Source organism: Carica papaya, chromosome 4 (genome assembly GCF_054855325.1).
Source record: "Carica papaya isolate Zhongbai chromosome 4, ASM5485532v1, whole genome shotgun sequence".
Lineage (NCBI taxonomy): Eukaryota > Viridiplantae > Streptophyta > Magnoliopsida > Brassicales > Caricaceae > Carica > Carica papaya.
In genome coordinates this window covers 30,228,222-30,244,958 of record NC_142312.1, presented here as the reverse complement: position 1 = coordinate 30,244,958, position 16,737 = coordinate 30,228,222, and the positions used below count along the sequence as shown (strand labels likewise).

The 16,737-nt window shown below is 28.9% G+C and overlaps 2 protein-coding genes across 3 annotated transcripts; one reads left to right on the top strand and one right to left on the bottom strand.

The window, feature by feature from the left end:
• Positions 1 to 8,588: 8,588 nt before the first annotated feature.
• On the bottom strand, positions 8,589 to 12,661 carry HL (HAL2-like protein). Of its 2 annotated transcripts, XR_002538395.2 has the most exons (4): positions 12,182 to 12,660; positions 10,562 to 11,246; positions 9,565 to 9,926; positions 8,589 to 8,829 (listed from the first exon to the last, which is right to left on the bottom strand). XR_002538395.2 is itself a non-coding variant. In XM_022032078.2 (3 exons), the coding sequence occupies exons 1-3, from the start codon at positions 12,336 to 12,338 to the stop codon at positions 9,623 to 9,625; spliced, it is 1,146 nt and encodes a 381-aa protein (XP_021887770.1). In that variant the 5' UTR covers positions 12,339 to 12,661; the 3' UTR covers positions 9,564 to 9,622. The 2 variants fall into 2 exon arrangements, 1 of the variants encoding a protein (XP_021887770.1); XM_022032078.2 differs by lacking the exon at positions 8,589 to 8,829 and having other exon boundaries at positions 9,564 to 9,926; positions 12,182 to 12,661.
• Positions 12,662 to 15,274: 2,613 nt separating this feature from the next.
• LOC148266545 (uncharacterized) lies at positions 15,275 to 15,848 on the top strand. Its single transcript, XM_088218893.1, has one exon. It carries the CDS (start codon positions 15,336 to 15,338, stop codon positions 15,540 to 15,542), a length of 207 nt encoding a protein of 68 aa, XP_088075019.1. The 5' UTR covers positions 15,275 to 15,335; the 3' UTR covers positions 15,543 to 15,848.
• Positions 15,849 to 16,737: the final 889 nt, after the last annotated feature.

Here is a 16,737-nt window from a genome sequence, read left to right as displayed (position 1 = left end):
TCTGGTATGTATAGTGTGTCGAGTGTCGAGGGGGTAATTTGGGAAACGCAAGAAGACAGTTTAGACTTCAGTGTGAGGGTAGCGGGAAAACCGGCTGAGCCGGTAATTATATTTAAAATTCTTTTTTTTTATATATTTAATTGAAACCGCTACTCTTACTAAAGCCGGAATTTGCTGGATTCTTTTTACTTAGTTAAATAATTCATAGTGTTTTAACTTTTAGTAAAATAATAGTATAAATTAAGAATATTTTTATTTTTTAAATAATTATTATGTTATGTTATAATTCATAATTATTAATTTTATAATCAATAAAATATAATTATTCCTATTAATTTAAACTTAATACACACATATATATATAGTAACTTTATTATTAAAAAAAAGTAAATTAATAATGACATGTAATCCTTGGTAAGTTATGAATTGTTGATTACGTTTATTAAATATTTAATTATTGTAGTTTATGATAATTAAGTAAAATTGAAGCTTTTATTTGATATGTTAATTTGTCACTTTTTCTCTATTTAATACACTCATTAGGGTGTTCCTAGCCATATATTTTCTGAATATAATTTATTAGATTTGCAGGGTATATTTTTAAAATTATTCAGAAAAAAATAATAATAATTAGCTTCGATACATTAAAAAAATAAATAAATACTTGACTAAAAAATAAGTTTATTAACTTGAATAAACTTTATTATTCATTAATTTTAAATATAATTAACTCGAATTCAAAATTATGTCACATTATAAAATTTAATAATTTTTTTTTATCGTGATCAATGTAACAGTACGATCCAAGAATCTCTAATTTTATTATTAAAATTTGGGGAAGAAAATTAAAATTTAAAAATAAAATTTATGACAAAATTTTTAAAAAAATTAAAACATGATTTAACAAAATTAATTAAACTAAAATTATTTAAGAAGTATTATAACGTATGAATTAATAAAACTAAGATATTTAGAAAATTAAAATATTATTCGTAAATTAATAAAATTTATTTATTTAAAAAAATTAAGAAATTTTTTTTAAAAATAATTAAGTATCAAACACGCGTTTAAACAAACATACCTTTACAAGTAAAATTTAACAAAAAATGATACACGACCTAAAATGATTCTCTTAAAGAACACGTCATAACCACTCCAATCTGTTGACGAATATACGAATAGAGTACATGAATGATTGTTTCACGATCCTTACATATAAAATTTTAGAATACTAAATTTCGTAAGTAAAAAAAAAAAATTATAACAGTTCGACTCAATAATTTTTTTAAAAAATTAAAAATTAATTTTACGATGGAATTTAAAAAAAATTAAAACCTGTTAAATATCGAAATTAATTGAATTAGAAAAAATAAATAAATAAACTAAGAAAAAGAAAATGGCGGAAGGAGGAGGCCAAATGGCTCCGCAAATCATGGAATTGGAATTAGTTAAGACCGTACGATTAAATTACTCTTTGTCTTTGCGATCCAAGTCCTCTATTTTGTTAGTACTTTTATTTTTTTGACCAATCACACTTATATTTGAATATTTCCTTGGCTTGTAGTCATTACTGAATTTCCAATTTTACCCTCCTCAAAAAATATATATTTCATTATACCCACTACCATATACCTTAGTTTTAATAATACCCATATATTAAAAAATAATATATAAGCTTACAAGATACCCACTTTTTGCCTACGCGTTTAGAATTCAAAAGACATTCATGTCCCTCATATTTGTGTCACATAGTCAAATAATATAAATATTAAATATAAGTAAACTATTAATTCAAGTGGTTTAATAGTTGATTAGATTTTTTTTAACATTCATTCCAAAACTTATGAAAATAATATATGTATATAAGAAAATGAATGTTTAAAATTACACGAACCTTTCATAACTAAAGATTTTGTATATATTATGCCTTATAATTAGCTATCATTTAATTTAGATCTTGTTATTAAATTTTTTACTAGTTTACTTACATCTCACTTGAAAGTTAAGGAAAATCAATGGCTCTCGATCAAATGAGTGAAACGAGATGAAAAGAATCAATGGTTATGATCAATGTTTGAGCATTATCAAATATGTTTTCTTTGATCATCACATATAAATACATACATGGTACATGCATGTATATACTCATATTGTAATCTTAACAACAAATGGAGCTTATTTTTTTTTTTAAAAAAAAGAAAGCCGATTCTATTGGGTGATCAATAAATAGTAGCATTATAGTTAAAAATAAATAAAATTGTAAAGTTAAATAGGTATATATTTTATTTTATTATTATCTTTTTAGTAAATTAACAGTAATTACGTTATATAAATTTTAAAAAGATAAAAGATAAATATTATAATTTATATGTATATAAAGATAGAATGAGAGATACCGTGCTCTACTAATTTTTCTAAATTTTTATATGACTAAAAATATATAAATTAATAAATTATTTTTGTTAATAACATATAAATTCACTAATACTAAAGTAATTTAGTATTTTTTTTAAGATTATAATTTGATTGTTCAAATTTTTACCGATTTCCCATATGAATAATACACATTTTAGTTGATCAATCCTAATTCTAATTATTCTGTTATGAAGCAAAAATATTTACAGGACGGTTCGTCCTATTCAAATATTCACGATCAAAAAGCACTGTATTCTCTTTCGAATAGATGCTGAGAGGATAAGAAATGTTGAAATGTCACCAGACGTTTATTATTGAATTCACACGAATTGGTAGTACCAATTTTATCATATTTAGATATTCATGATAAAAAAATACTGAATTCTTTTTCGAATACATGCTGGAATGATAAGAAATATTGAAATATCATTAGACGTCTATTATTAAATTCACACGAATCGGTAGTATCAAATTTTTTTTTTTAGAATGTCTAGTACTAAAATTACTGAATGGATAACCCGTCAATCCCCTAAAATAAACGGTGTAATGTACTTTTATCTGTTAAATTCTGATATATATTTTATCGGAAGTTTATATTAAACGAATTTTCTTATTTTGTTGAATGAATTTCCTAGATTTCTTAACAAAATGTTATGTGAATTTAATATGTTAATTTTAATTTTCAACCCAAATGGTCTCAATGAATATCTTTAAGTGCATACAACATATTATACCAACGCATATATGTTAAATCACACCGACGCCCACAAATGGAGAGACTTTAGAGATATATATATATATATTCTTTATCTTACAAAAGAAAAGGAAATAATGACGCGTCAAGGTCATAAAGAGGCGGGACCCACACAGCCAAAGCAAAGTGCAAGGGATTCCAAAACGCTGGACTGAACAGAGTAAAACGACCGACTCCGGATGAGGGAAGGTGCGAACCCAAAGCGTCTTTTGTTGACTATTTGTAAAGTAAGAGGATGTGTAAAATTACAATTCTACCCTCATTTTACCACACCCAATAATTTATTATAATTAGTCCAAAATAATATTAATTGCATAATTACTTTATTAATAATATTTATTTTAATTTAATCATATAGTTTTTTTTTTTTTGACTTATTTCCTAAATTCCCAAACATACTTTTATCGTATAGAGAATGTTTCTTTCTAAAATAATATAAAATTAAAAAAATGTAAATTCATCATAAGAAAAAATCATTACCTTAATTAAATAATGTGACAAAATGTCAACATTGTCAAATTATTAAATATATTTTAATTTTATTTAAAACCATATGAATTAATTCGTGAACATCACTATTAGAGCACTCCTCCATTGTTAGTATAATTATTTTTCTCAAAGAAAATTGGTTATTATCAACAAAAATTTCCTATATATGCCGTGAGATTTTGAATTGCTTAGTCAATATATATGTACATCCATATGTAAATTATACACATACATATATATATATATATATGTATGTATGTATGTGTGTATCAATTTAAGACGTAAGTTAAGATATTAATAGGTGATCATGCCAAATAAGTTCATGGGTATTGTTTGAAATAAATTACATGGTGACAATTCCGAGCATGAGTCTAGAAAAGGGCACTAATTTTAAGAATAACATAATGTATACATATATATGTGTGTATGTATGTGTGTATGTATATATACTAAAGAAAAAGATTAAACTAATTTGCACAAGAGGACAAATCTTAAGGATTAGAATTGTGTCAAATATATACATGAACAAAATGTTCATTTATTAAAATTTGGAAGAGCATGAGTAATAGAAAAATAATTAATGCAGAGTTTGTTGGGACATTTACAGAAATAGCAAAAAAAAAATTTAAATAGAAAATATATAATCGTAGCGTAAATATTTCAGAAACATCTAAAAAAATTAAAAGATAATTAAGTACGAAAATGTAATAAATGTTCAGGATTTACATTTCTTACACAAATAACTTAAAGTACTAAACAGCGTTACAAAATTCACTCTTTTGAAAGAAACACAATAATAAGGAAATAAATGAAAAATAAAGAAATCTAGCATCTACTCGCAATATTCTTGCGGATCGAGCTCTGAAACCTGATCGTTTTGATCTGAAATGGTTAAATAAGAGATGAGGTACACTAACTCAGTAAGAATATCGCACTATATATCACCGACACAGAAATGAAGGTTGTTAGAAAAATTAAAATACTAACAGAGCACTTAATTTAAATAAATTCGTTTATCATGAATAAAACTATTTACCGTTCACTTACTGTAGTAGAATTTATAAAAATAAACTATGCAGATAACTAATATCGTACAGATCATAATTTCATGTAAAATTAGGAACATAGCACATATCACAAGTCTATGTACACCGTCAATAAACCAAACGATAACTGTCATTTTTTTCACTAACCTACTAGTATCTATAGAAATTCATAGGGATATTCTCGTTACACGCAAACTCTTTTTCTTTAACAATCTCAATTACGGACAGTCCCCATACCCCGTCCAGTACGAGCGTAAAACGAGTAGTCCCCATACCCCGTCCGGTACGAGCGTAAAACGAGTCGTTCCCATACTCCGTACGGTATGCAATTAAACTAATATAAACTATGTCTAATTTTTTAATTTAAAAAAAAAAACAGACAAGACCGCAATAAATTAAGCCGCTAATCTTTCAATTATATGCAATTAAGTCAATTATATATAGTAATAATATCTAATTTAAATATACTTAATTAAATATATAGCAAGGAAAATAAATGCCGGTGACTAGCAGGTGAGCAGATCAAAACCCTTTTTTCCTTAACCGGACATTGTGTGTATATATATATATATATGTATATATGTGTCAGCATCCATCTCAAATTAATATGTACACATACACATAGGTTTAATTGACTCCATCATGTTCTTAACTGGACAAAGGTCGTCAGAGTATTAATTAAAATTATATGTTATAGTTTTTTCATGTTCTTATAATTTGATTCAATAAATATTAGTACCGTAATTATTTAAAAGAATCTTGATTTATAAATATATTAATAATTTTAATTATATAATGTTACGGATTAAATGAATAATGATTTAATTATAAAATCAGTGAACGCTGACTATATATTATATTTATTTTCAAAGCTGACTTGTTTCCAATAGGTCATTTGGTACGTCATTCCACGTCTGCACATTTAAATCTACTTGGACTTTTTGGGGGCTACATTATTATAATATATGATGGGTGAAAAACCCTATACTTCCAAATATTTGAGAAATTATAGATACAAAGAGAATAGTCCAATTATGATTTTATGACACGTGCCTTTTTATTTAAATTACTTAATTTTTTATTAAATTAATTTATATATATATATTAAAAAATTTAACTTAATCATTCTCGTTAGTAGAAATTAACATTATTAACTTTGATATTACATATTAAATTTATTAATACATAATACTTTCTGATTCATTTAGATATTAGTTGAATATCACATCAGATGTCACGTAACATATAATATGATATTTAAAAAATTATATACTAATTGATCTGAACCAATCTATGAATAAAAGAAAAAAAAATCTATAATTTCTATTTTTTGGCCTTCTCATCTTCTTCTCACTGGTTCTTTGTCGATCCATCCTCTAGACTCATTTCTCATTTAGGCTACGCAACACTCTAAATCATTGTCAAGCTTTAGCCACAAACTTGCCTGTTTTCCATCGATCCCTTTTCGATTGTTTTATTATCAAGATAGTGTCTTTCTCGGCCGAATCTAATAAATCATTTTTTTTTTCCTAATAAAAGATGTTGTTCAAAGGAATTATTTAGGGTTTGTCTTCATTTTATATGAAAAAAGCTTTGTGAGAAGAAGAAAAGAGAGAGCTGCGCGAATGAATCTATCTTGACATTAGGTTAGGATAGTGAAGGATAAGATTTGGTTGTGGGGCATCTTGGGGGAGAGAAAGGTAGCGGAAGTCGTAGAGAGAAAAAAGGAAGGGATCGAGAGGAAAGAGATGGGCAGTAGGTGTAAATGAGAGAATAATAAGAACGTAATGATAAGTTTGTAATGGAAAAACAAATAATCGATAGTTTTTATAAATTTTTGTCAATTTTCTAAACTTAACTTGAATCCACATTCAATTTTTTAATATCATATCAGATGTCTCGCGATATTTATTTAACTAATATTCGAACTAATAAAAAAAGTATTACGTATTAATAAATTTGATACATACAGATACACGTAATTTTTGTCAATTTTTTTTTGTTATTATTATTATTATTATTATTTTTTTTTGGCAAATAAGTTAAAGTTTCATTATATATTATAAAACAATAAAGACAAAACACACTAAAGAAACTAGTTAAGTGCGTCTCTTACAAAAATTTTCAATTAAATAAATCTAAGTTGATGGAGAAATCAAATATGTAATAAATTTTTAAAAGAGTGATTTGTTATTACTCTCAAGTGATAATAAATTATTTAATTTTATATATTTATACTCCAATACGTACAAATTGAGGCATAATATATTAAGTTTAAATTAATGTGTAGAAATATAAAATCAAAAAGAAGAAAAATTAATTAACAAAACATTTGAAATTAATAATTCCAATTGCTTGACTTGATAATTCCAAAGTCTTGTCCTCTACGTGAATTTTCAAAGAGGGCCATTTGCCTCACTGTGTACTTGGTCTTAAAACAGCTTGCCCAGTCACAATTCGTAACCATTGCCTCTATGGAATCAAACCTAACATTGACTTGTGTAAATTATATTTAAAATTCTATGGGTGATGGGTGCCTGCCTACCAATTTCAAAATCCAAATTACGTATATATAATTTTGGATTATATTTATAATTCTATGTGTGATGGGTGCCTGCCTACCCATTTCAAAATCTAATACGATTTTCAATTAAGATTAAGATTTTAAGTTAACATTGAGAGATTGTCAAACAAGGGTGTCTTAAAAATATGTTTAATGGAGAAATGTCCGAGCCGGCTTTGCTTTCGCAATCCCACATCGATTAGGATTTCAACAGAAATTAGTCAGATCCAGGTAGATATATCCCGTGTTTTATTAGTAATTTATATTTTTGATTTAATTAATAACGAGCAGAGAATTCAGGTGAAAGATAATAATAACTCATTTAAACCCACAATAATTCATCCATTTGCATAGCAGTATTTCGGTGATTAATTAATGTAGAAATATGATATTAGACTGATAAAATTTTATTTGTTTTTTAATAATATGATTATTCGAAGGTGTTCCGCGATATTCGAAAAATAAATTTTCGAACGAATTTTTAAAATTACCGATTCGATAGTTTTTTTTTTTTTTTTTTTTATCAGCGCATATTTTGTTTTCGGTTATATCTTCATTAAATTTTGTTTTATCTTAAAATAATCGTTATTTTTTTAATTATTATAAACTCCTCATTTCTTTTAATTGTTGGAGTAATGAATAAATATATTTTAAAAATTAACACACAATAAATAATTATTTAAAATATTTTTTAATTTTTAATTTTTAAAAATAATTTTATATTTATATAATAATATATTATTAAAATTAATATAATAATATAAATATTAATTTATTATTTTTTATTTAATATTAAATATAATAAATTAATAATTTGACTGAATATATAACCGTAATATTCTATCAATTCAAATAAAACAGATGTCATTATCATATGTTAATACACAATTTTTTTAAATATAGTATAATTTTGTCATTACCGTACGTTAATTACCGACCACAAAGTTTATTTAAACATAGCAGAAGAAGTAAATTTTATGATTTACTCATACTTTTCCTCTTCATTTATTATTTGTTTCTTCCCAAAAAAAACATGAAAAGGAAATTAGAAAAAGAAAAATAGAAACAGTGGCACCTTCCAGGGAAGACTGGGAGACTGTTGAATTTCTCAAGGTCATCAAAAGCTGGAAGTGATATACGGGCTGTAATGGGCTTGCCCATAATTCCCATTCACTCACAGAACCTGGAATAAGTTAATACAAAGCTTTTAATTCTGGCTTAACATGGTCAGACAGAATTTACTAGACTCTGCCTTCTTTTTAGGCTAAATTCAATGGCGCAATCCATCTCGAGGGAACAGGAAAAAAAAGGAAGAAAGACCTTGTTTAAGTATATTTCCATTTGAAAACATGAATAGGATTGTCTGGGGTACAAAAAAGGACCAAACACATTACCCAAGCAAGCAATTTCTTCCCTGATCCAATCTGCAAAAAATAATGTGACGGCAGGGTAAAAACTGCTGCAAGATTGACTTCACAAACACGTAGCATAAATAAACAGAAGTGTAGTCAAAATCTGTCGGCGAGGCTTTTGACAGCGAGTGCTTCAGCTGTTTTCTTGCCCTGCAATGGTTTAAAAGAGGTCAAAGTTATTCCCTGATCTCGACTTGTTCTGTTTTTATTGTTCGATTCTGTTTTATAATGAAATCTAGGTGTAAAAAGAATACAGGCTATGATATCTTAGTATCGCAAAAGGTCACCACAATGAGATCTTCGTTCCAGATTTAGAAAGAAACATATGAGACTACGATATCAGAACAATAAAATCCCTAAAAGTCAAAGCTTAATGAAGAATTTCCCACTAAATTTTGGCTTTAGACAGTATCAGCATGGTTCCTCAAAAAAAAAAAAGAGCTTGCATATTCAAATTTCGATGAAATTTTAGGAAAATGAGATGCAAATTCCGCTACTAATCAGTTTAATTGCATTCAATGACCATATTGTTAGACCTATTAAGAAATAGGAAGCAGATTCCTCAGAACTTGCAAAATCACTACAATTATCAGTCAACTTAGTCCTGTAATAAGGATTTATTGTCATCCCACCAAGTAAAGAATCACCACAGTTACCAGAGTGAATTGTTCATTCTGGAAAAAGGATTCTCCAACTACTTCTTTGGCTATTTCAAGAAATTGCAACACCCTACTTAACCAATAAGAAACTGCCCTTGCTAAACAATAAAGTCATGCTTGACGACAGCCTTATTTATAAATTTCATTTGTATATAATGCAATTAAAAGGCACGGATCAAAACAAAAAGTTCAGTAAACATAAGTTATTTCTAAGATATAATCTTACCATGTTATTAGGCCCCACATTAAGTCAAAATTAATGTACTTGCCAAAATGCGAATGCCTCAAAGATTGGAAGAGTCCCAACTAGCATAAACAGCCCCTACGATTTTCTCATGCAAACTGGGACCAGAACAAACAATTATGCCACGGTCAAGGCCTTCCAAGTATACTCCTTTTGAGAAGTCCAGAGGTCTCCCTCCTGCATCAGTAACCACACCACCAGCCTCTTCTACAATCACAACACCAGCAGCATGATCCCATATTTTCTCTTTGTAGCCTGCCCTTGCAAACTTCATAAAGATCTCAGCATCTCCCCGAGCTATGGCTGCATATTTGACCATGCTATAGACCCTTAGAGGCTTCTTTCTGCCATTAGACCATAGGAAGAAATGAGAACAAACCCGAAGATGACTAAAGAAAACTGAATGGCCAAAAGCAATGGAAAAAGACATTCAAAAGGGCAGGAGCTTAAAAGGTTTACCGTTACTCCTGGACCCAAAAAGAGATAAAAAAAAAAAGGGATTAACCCGAAAAGACAAAAGGATGTAGCCCAATACCTGCTATCACTCTCATCAAAACTTAACCTAATTTATATGAACTACATTATAGCCTGCATGAGAAAAAACAAAGTCTAAGCAAGTTGGCTTAAACAAAATCAAATTTTTCTCCATTGAAACATAGCAAAAGCAACTGAACTTTTTGATAGACATAAATCAAACCGAAATCAAGCACATCTCCTTCATTTCTCAAATCCCTCACTTTTCTGGTACTGGCAGTCCTAACAGATAGCAGTCATATTAGTAAACTAAGTCTTCTTTTCCATTTATTATATTTATCTATTTTGTTTTCCTTCTATTCCTCCCTCAGCCTCAGTATAATGCTACCAATGCATTTTCAGAATCACAGATAAGATGTTTCAAGCAAGCATTTTAACCATTCAAGGGAAATAGCTATATTAAACATTAAAAATTGAACAGTGTATGAAAGGAAATATAACACACTTAAGCCCCATGCTGTTAGCAAGTCCTGCTGTGAAGGAATGATTAGAGTTTGCCTTCTCCACTGGTTCACAGAATGTTGCCAGTGCTGGATCATTAATTGAAGAAACCTGAAGCAGTCTTGCAGAATTTGGCCATTCAAGTTTCTGGTCTCCATAGATCAATGGCTGCATCCATGCCTTGCCAGTGCCTCTCCTTGCATACATCACGCATCCCTTTTCCCATGTATCAGAAGTTGGAGAAAGCTTTGACATGGTTTCATAGTATCGATGATGATACTTCAGCCATTCTTTTTTCATTGGGTAATTAGGGCACCCAAGGACTCCAATAACAACTTTTCCCTCTTCAAGCAATGATAAAGCTACAGCATACTGATCCCCTCGCACAAATCCCAATGTTCCATCAACAGGGTCAAGTACCCAATGCCTTCCAGTGCGGCCACCAGTTGAGTTGCATCGGCTGATGGCCTCCAGAATTTCTTGGGTATTCAGTGCTCTCTTTGGACTCTGAAGTCCATACTTTGGTGCTTCACCCAAGCATTCATTCACGGTATTGACAACGGCTGCCAGCAAACCAGATGACTCAGAATTGGAGAGAGTCTGAACATCTTCCTCGGCAACAATGGAGACATTTTCACATCCAAAGTTTGTTGACAATATCCAGCTAACAGCTGCTTGAACGCTCCAATCTGTTAATGAGGCAATATCAAGATCATATTAACCAATCTAGTTGGTGAAGACATGGCATGCACACGATCCATAATAAAATCAATAGGTAAATTTGTTCCGAAGAATAGTATCACAAATATCCTTTTGAAACTGATTATTTCAGTTCAAGATGAAACCGTACTCTTTTCTGTAAAATTACCCTAAACACTACAACATGGAAACACCAAGCTGTTTAGAGTTCCTCCTCCACAATCAAATATTACATTTTTGAATAATCAAATTGATACCCTTTTTTTTTTTCACACAATAGTTGATAATCTAAAATGTCTAGTTTTCCTGAGGCAGGGTAGAAGATAATGATATAATCTGATTCTCAACTTCATAAGACAAAATAATGGACTAATGAAATCGAATTAAAATCTAAGTCTATCTCTTCTCCATATTATTTTTATAATGCCTGTGGATGATAAGAATCAAATATGTACTGCAACTCCATTATAAGCTACAATGTAACATCTTATATCCATGATTCTCCTAAGAATAAATTCTTTAGAAGGATGAATTCAATCACCGAACCCACCCAACATAGAAACAAAGGAGCATAAATTCATTCACTACAAAAAAAGGCAAAACCAATTGGCAGCGACACAAATCAAGTCCCCCCGCCACCCAACAAAATCATAATAATAAAAAGTGAAGGAGCATGAATCTAATCTCACATTCCTTCCATGTTTGAATTAAAAACAGAGGTTGATCAAATGAATGTCTATATCTTCAAAACATTCAAGTCCTAGACAACTTCGTTTTTTTTTCCCTTAAACAAACAAACAAACAAACAAACAAAATTTTTCATGCTAATCAGACACCATATTCCCAATGCACGCCGTCCAAAATCAACAAATGACTCCTAAATTGAACACAAAAAAGAACTCAACACTCAAAAATTTCTAAGTACCTGCAACGGTAACAGGAGAGTCATCATCCTTAGACTTCACCTGATCACCACGCGTTGAAACCACCCTCTCTTGCACTCTCCGGCACAGAGAACACGCCATGTGCACAACTCTTACAGCGACATCCAGTTCCTTGGCGTAAATGTCCTTATCCTCCATTTCTACCGCCTTCAACCAAAACAAATCTCCGATGGAGAAATCTCAATTTACTAGATACCCACCTCCAGATTCGCCCCAAACCGTAGCCTCACATCCTCGAATGTCCTTATTCACCGTAAACCACCATAAAAGGCCCTCGGAAATAGGAAGAAGAAGAAGAAGAAGAAGAAGAAGAAGAAGAAGCGTGAAAGAGAATCTCGCCTCCTTGGCTCTTGTGCAGTGGGTTGTGTTGGTTGGAAGTGTGATTCACATGGGGAATTTTGATGTAAAAAATTATATGTGGCGCCTGTTTGTCCATCGAAAATGAAAAGTTCCCAAATGCTGGACATGTACATTCTACAGAATAAAGAAAAAAAATAAAAGCACCCCTCAGAGCGTCAACAGAAGGTCCAGCCGATACGGACAGCATGTGGTTCGGGGTGAATTTATAATTAAGATAAGACGAAACGACATCGTATCGTGCTTTGGCCTTTTTTAAACCTTTGCAATTCTAAGTTTTCAATATTCGAATTTGACCGCTGATGCCACCGGCCTATCTTGTGAATATGATACTTGGGTCTTGACTTTTTGCACTGTGTGTATATTTAGTGTTTGGTTGTTTGTTGTAGAATTTTATAATTTGATAAAATTTTTATTTTAGAATTATACATATATATATATGTATATATAGATACACAAAGTTAACATCATATTAAACCAAATCATTAAATACTATTAATTAATTTCATTATATATATGTTGTATACATTTAATTAATATATACATGGTATATTATTCTTTAATTTTTTTTTTACGTGCTTCAAATTATATATTTAACTAATATGATTCAATATCCCGAAAGAACAATATGTTTCAACTAATATAAATAAATTAATGTTATATAATTAATTTAAATTGACATACATATATATTTTTAATTAGTATATAATTAATAATATTATACCGATTTAATTTAATTATTTTTAAAATTTTTATTAAATTCATGTTATGTGTTTATTTATATCATATAAAATTAGTTTTGTCCGGTGCTAATTTATGATAGACCGGTCCCGTTTTGAAATTTCTTGAGAATTGTTTTATTTTCTTTAATTATTTAATGCATTGTGTGTGAAAAGAGTTTTTCAAATGTCATATACTTATAATACTATATATTTATAATGTTTTTTTTTTATTTTTGGTATAAGAAATTTATATCACCAAATTATTAAGGTATAAGAGTATAAATGTTACAATATTGTCGCACATAAAAAGTTTGGGAAGTACAATTATTTTTGCAAATTAGACTAAGTCTTATGACTCATACTTATAATTAATTATTCGTATTTATATCTACCACCAACTTAACTAGTCATGTACGGTACATGATATTTTTTCTTTGCCGCCAATGAAATCACGAACGCTTAATCACCAACAACGATAACGTACTAATTGTTAAGTTTGAAAATTCGTCGATCTACCCAAAAAAAAAAAAAGAGTAGGATGGCTCGAAGTTCTAATAGAAGAAAAACTCGAATTCTTATAATTGTCAGAGAAGGAATTCAAATTTCTTCTTTTATTTTTTACAAGACTTTCTCTCTTGTGTATTATTATATGTATTTTTCTACGAGTTAAGCGAAAAATAGAAAACACAAAAAATGATTACGAGAGTGAGATAAGTAAGAAATATTTTCAAACACTATAATTAAGATAGAGAAAATGAGATACATATAATGAGAGTGACATTCGAGATATTTTTTTTAATAATCTTGTAAGTTTTTATAAGAGAAATATATTTTCATAATATTATATTTCTGGTAGTTAATATTTATAATATTGAATTTGAATTATAATAATTTATTAATTTTTTTATATATCTTTTATCTCTTGAGTACGTAATTTTCTAGTAAAAATAATCTCAATTCTTTATTTTTCATTTTTTACTACAGTAAAAAAAATGAAGATACTCGCGACATTCTCTCTAGTTATTTCGTAAACTAAGAGCATTAAATTTTCATTCTAAAATGTAATAAAATTTTATTTTATTTTATCTCTTTAATTTCTTTTTTTTTTGTCATTGATTTTTCTCTTATTTATCAAATATTGTATGCATGCATGTTATGTAAAAGTTGTCTTTTTCATATTTTACATGTGGTAGTGATCATATCACTGACGAGCAATAAGATAACGTCAACCTCTTACAACTATCTATCTGTTATACATATATTCATAATACATATATGTTATCATCAAATTAAGATATTATTTTGTTTAGAAAATTATTAAATATTTTAGAAAGATAAATAAATTTTCATACTCTAAATATAAATATAAATTTATTTTAAATATTTATTAAAAATTATGAAAAAAATTAAAATAAACTAGTTACATTTATAAATTTTTTAAACTTATTTACACTTGGGAAAGAAATAATAAATTTTATTTTTTATATTTGTAAAAAGCATATATTATTTTATTATACATTTCTCAAATAAAAATAATAAAAATGATACATTAAAATAAAGTATCTATTTTATATTCTTTTTATTCATATAAATGTAGTATATGCGCATATACCATCATATATATATATATATATGTAAACTTAAAATTTTAAAAAATAAAAAAAAAAAAACAGTATTTTTATATGTGAAATGGAAACTTAAAATGGAAGAAAAGCAGCGCTACGACATTGTCAATAAAACGATCCGTTTTGCAGCTTCATTAAATAGATCAGCCCCTTGACAACACACCTCTAACTGTAATTTCCACGTGGCAGTCATCCACACGATAACCATGATCCACCGAGCAGGTTTCCCTCTAAATTGACGTGAACAAAAAAATTTGATCATACACATCATTACACGTGTAATGCATCCAACGGTGATTCTACGACGATCATCTCCTAAACTTGCTCGACATTTATCGCATCCAGAAGAATATAAATAACCGTTTCCCTTCCGTCAATATAATTCATAACCGGTACAAAACGTGTTGAGCTCTGAATCGACATTTCAAAAAATGGTTTGCTTCTGCTTTTTGGTGGACCAGACGAGGAAAGTGAGGAGCAGCAAGCCGGCGGCCGGAACTTGTTCGAGATGCGGCGGCGGGGCTAGCGTCGCCGAAATGAAAACGGCGACGAGATTCTGTTGCGTTCCGTTTTACTGGAAGTCTTGGAGAGCTATAATCTGTACTTTCTGTGGAGCTATTCTTAAATCATATCGGTGATCGTCTTTTTAGTTTTGAGGCTCTCTGCAATTTTTTTCAGCAGAACTGACAAGGTCGATTTCTCTCTTCTGACCGCTGCTATCATCGTATAGCTTCTTTTACAGGCATTGATAGTCGAATAAATATATATATATATATATTCATATATGTATATATCAATATACCAAAATAAATATACACACACGTCTAAGGATAGATAAGACATTTGTGATGTAGAAGTAATTTGCACTAATTATTCATATGAATCTGTGAAAGTTGTGATGTATGTGTTTTACTGATATGAGAGCCTCAGCTACAGTTGATTTCTTCGGTGAAGTTCCGAATTAAATATCGTGCACCATTAGATCATGTAAATTTTTTAAAAATACAAATTCGTACGTTTTTACAAATATGACGTCACATATATAATATATATTAATTATAACACAATCTTAGTCAGACTAAAAATTAGTATTTCATAAAGGAAAAAGTATTAAACATTTAATTAAAAAATAGTTAATAAATAATATAAATTAGTAATAGGTGATATTTAATTAATTTAATTTAACATAAAAATAATGAGTTTACTTATTGCCTGCTTTTTAAAGAACCTTCAATGATTCCTAGTGTTCCATAGGCAATTGATGAAGTGTTGAAGTTTGAAATTTTTTGTCCTATTTTTCCACCAAGCAATTTAAAGAAGGATCTTCATTATTGTCATGATCTTGAGATTTGAGGGAGAGAGAGAGAGAGAGAGAGAAAGATGACAGGCAAGCTGAAGAAGAAAGAATGCTTTCTATTTCTGTTCAAGAATGTTTGTAAGTGTATACAAGATTGCATATACATACCCAAGATAAAAAGTAAAGCACTAAAACAATTTAATGAATAATGGAAAATGTTGAGTTAGTTAACCATTTAATTAACCAACTTTAAAACTCCCCCTCGAGGTGGACTGTGCATGTCAATTACAAATATCTTTAATGATAATCGACCAAAAAATTTAGAAATAAGAACTTTGGTGAAAAAAATAGGTCAATCGATGTTGAGACTTAACAGGCAACAACTTGATAGTTCTTTTGTTTGAATGATCTTGGACAAAGTGACAATCCATCTGCATGTACTTTATCATTTAATAAAACGTTAGATTTTACAATATGAATGGTTGTCTGATCATCATAAAACAGCAGGCTGAAGTTGTAGTAGAAATACTAAAATC

What these genes read in the sequence shown, in the direction of transcription:
- HL (XM_022032078.2), bottom strand. Translation starts at nt 12,338, where the DNA reads ATGGAGGATAAGGACATTTACGCCAAGGAACTGGATGTCGCTGTAAGA. An exon ending in CTCTCCTGTTACCGTTGCAG is followed by an intron (nt 11,247 to 12,181) that starts GTACTTAGAAAT and finishes CCTCATTAACAG; the next exon opens with ATTGGAGCGTTCAAGCAGCT. An exon ending in GCTAACAGCATGGGGCTTAA is followed by an intron (nt 9,927 to 10,561) that starts GTGTGTTATATT and finishes GTCTAATGGCAG; the next exon opens with AAAGAAGCCTCTAAGGGTCT.
- LOC148266545 (XM_088218893.1), top strand. Translation starts at nt 15,336, where the DNA reads ATGGTTTGCTTCTGCTTTTTGGTGGACCAGACGAGGAAAGTGAGGAGC.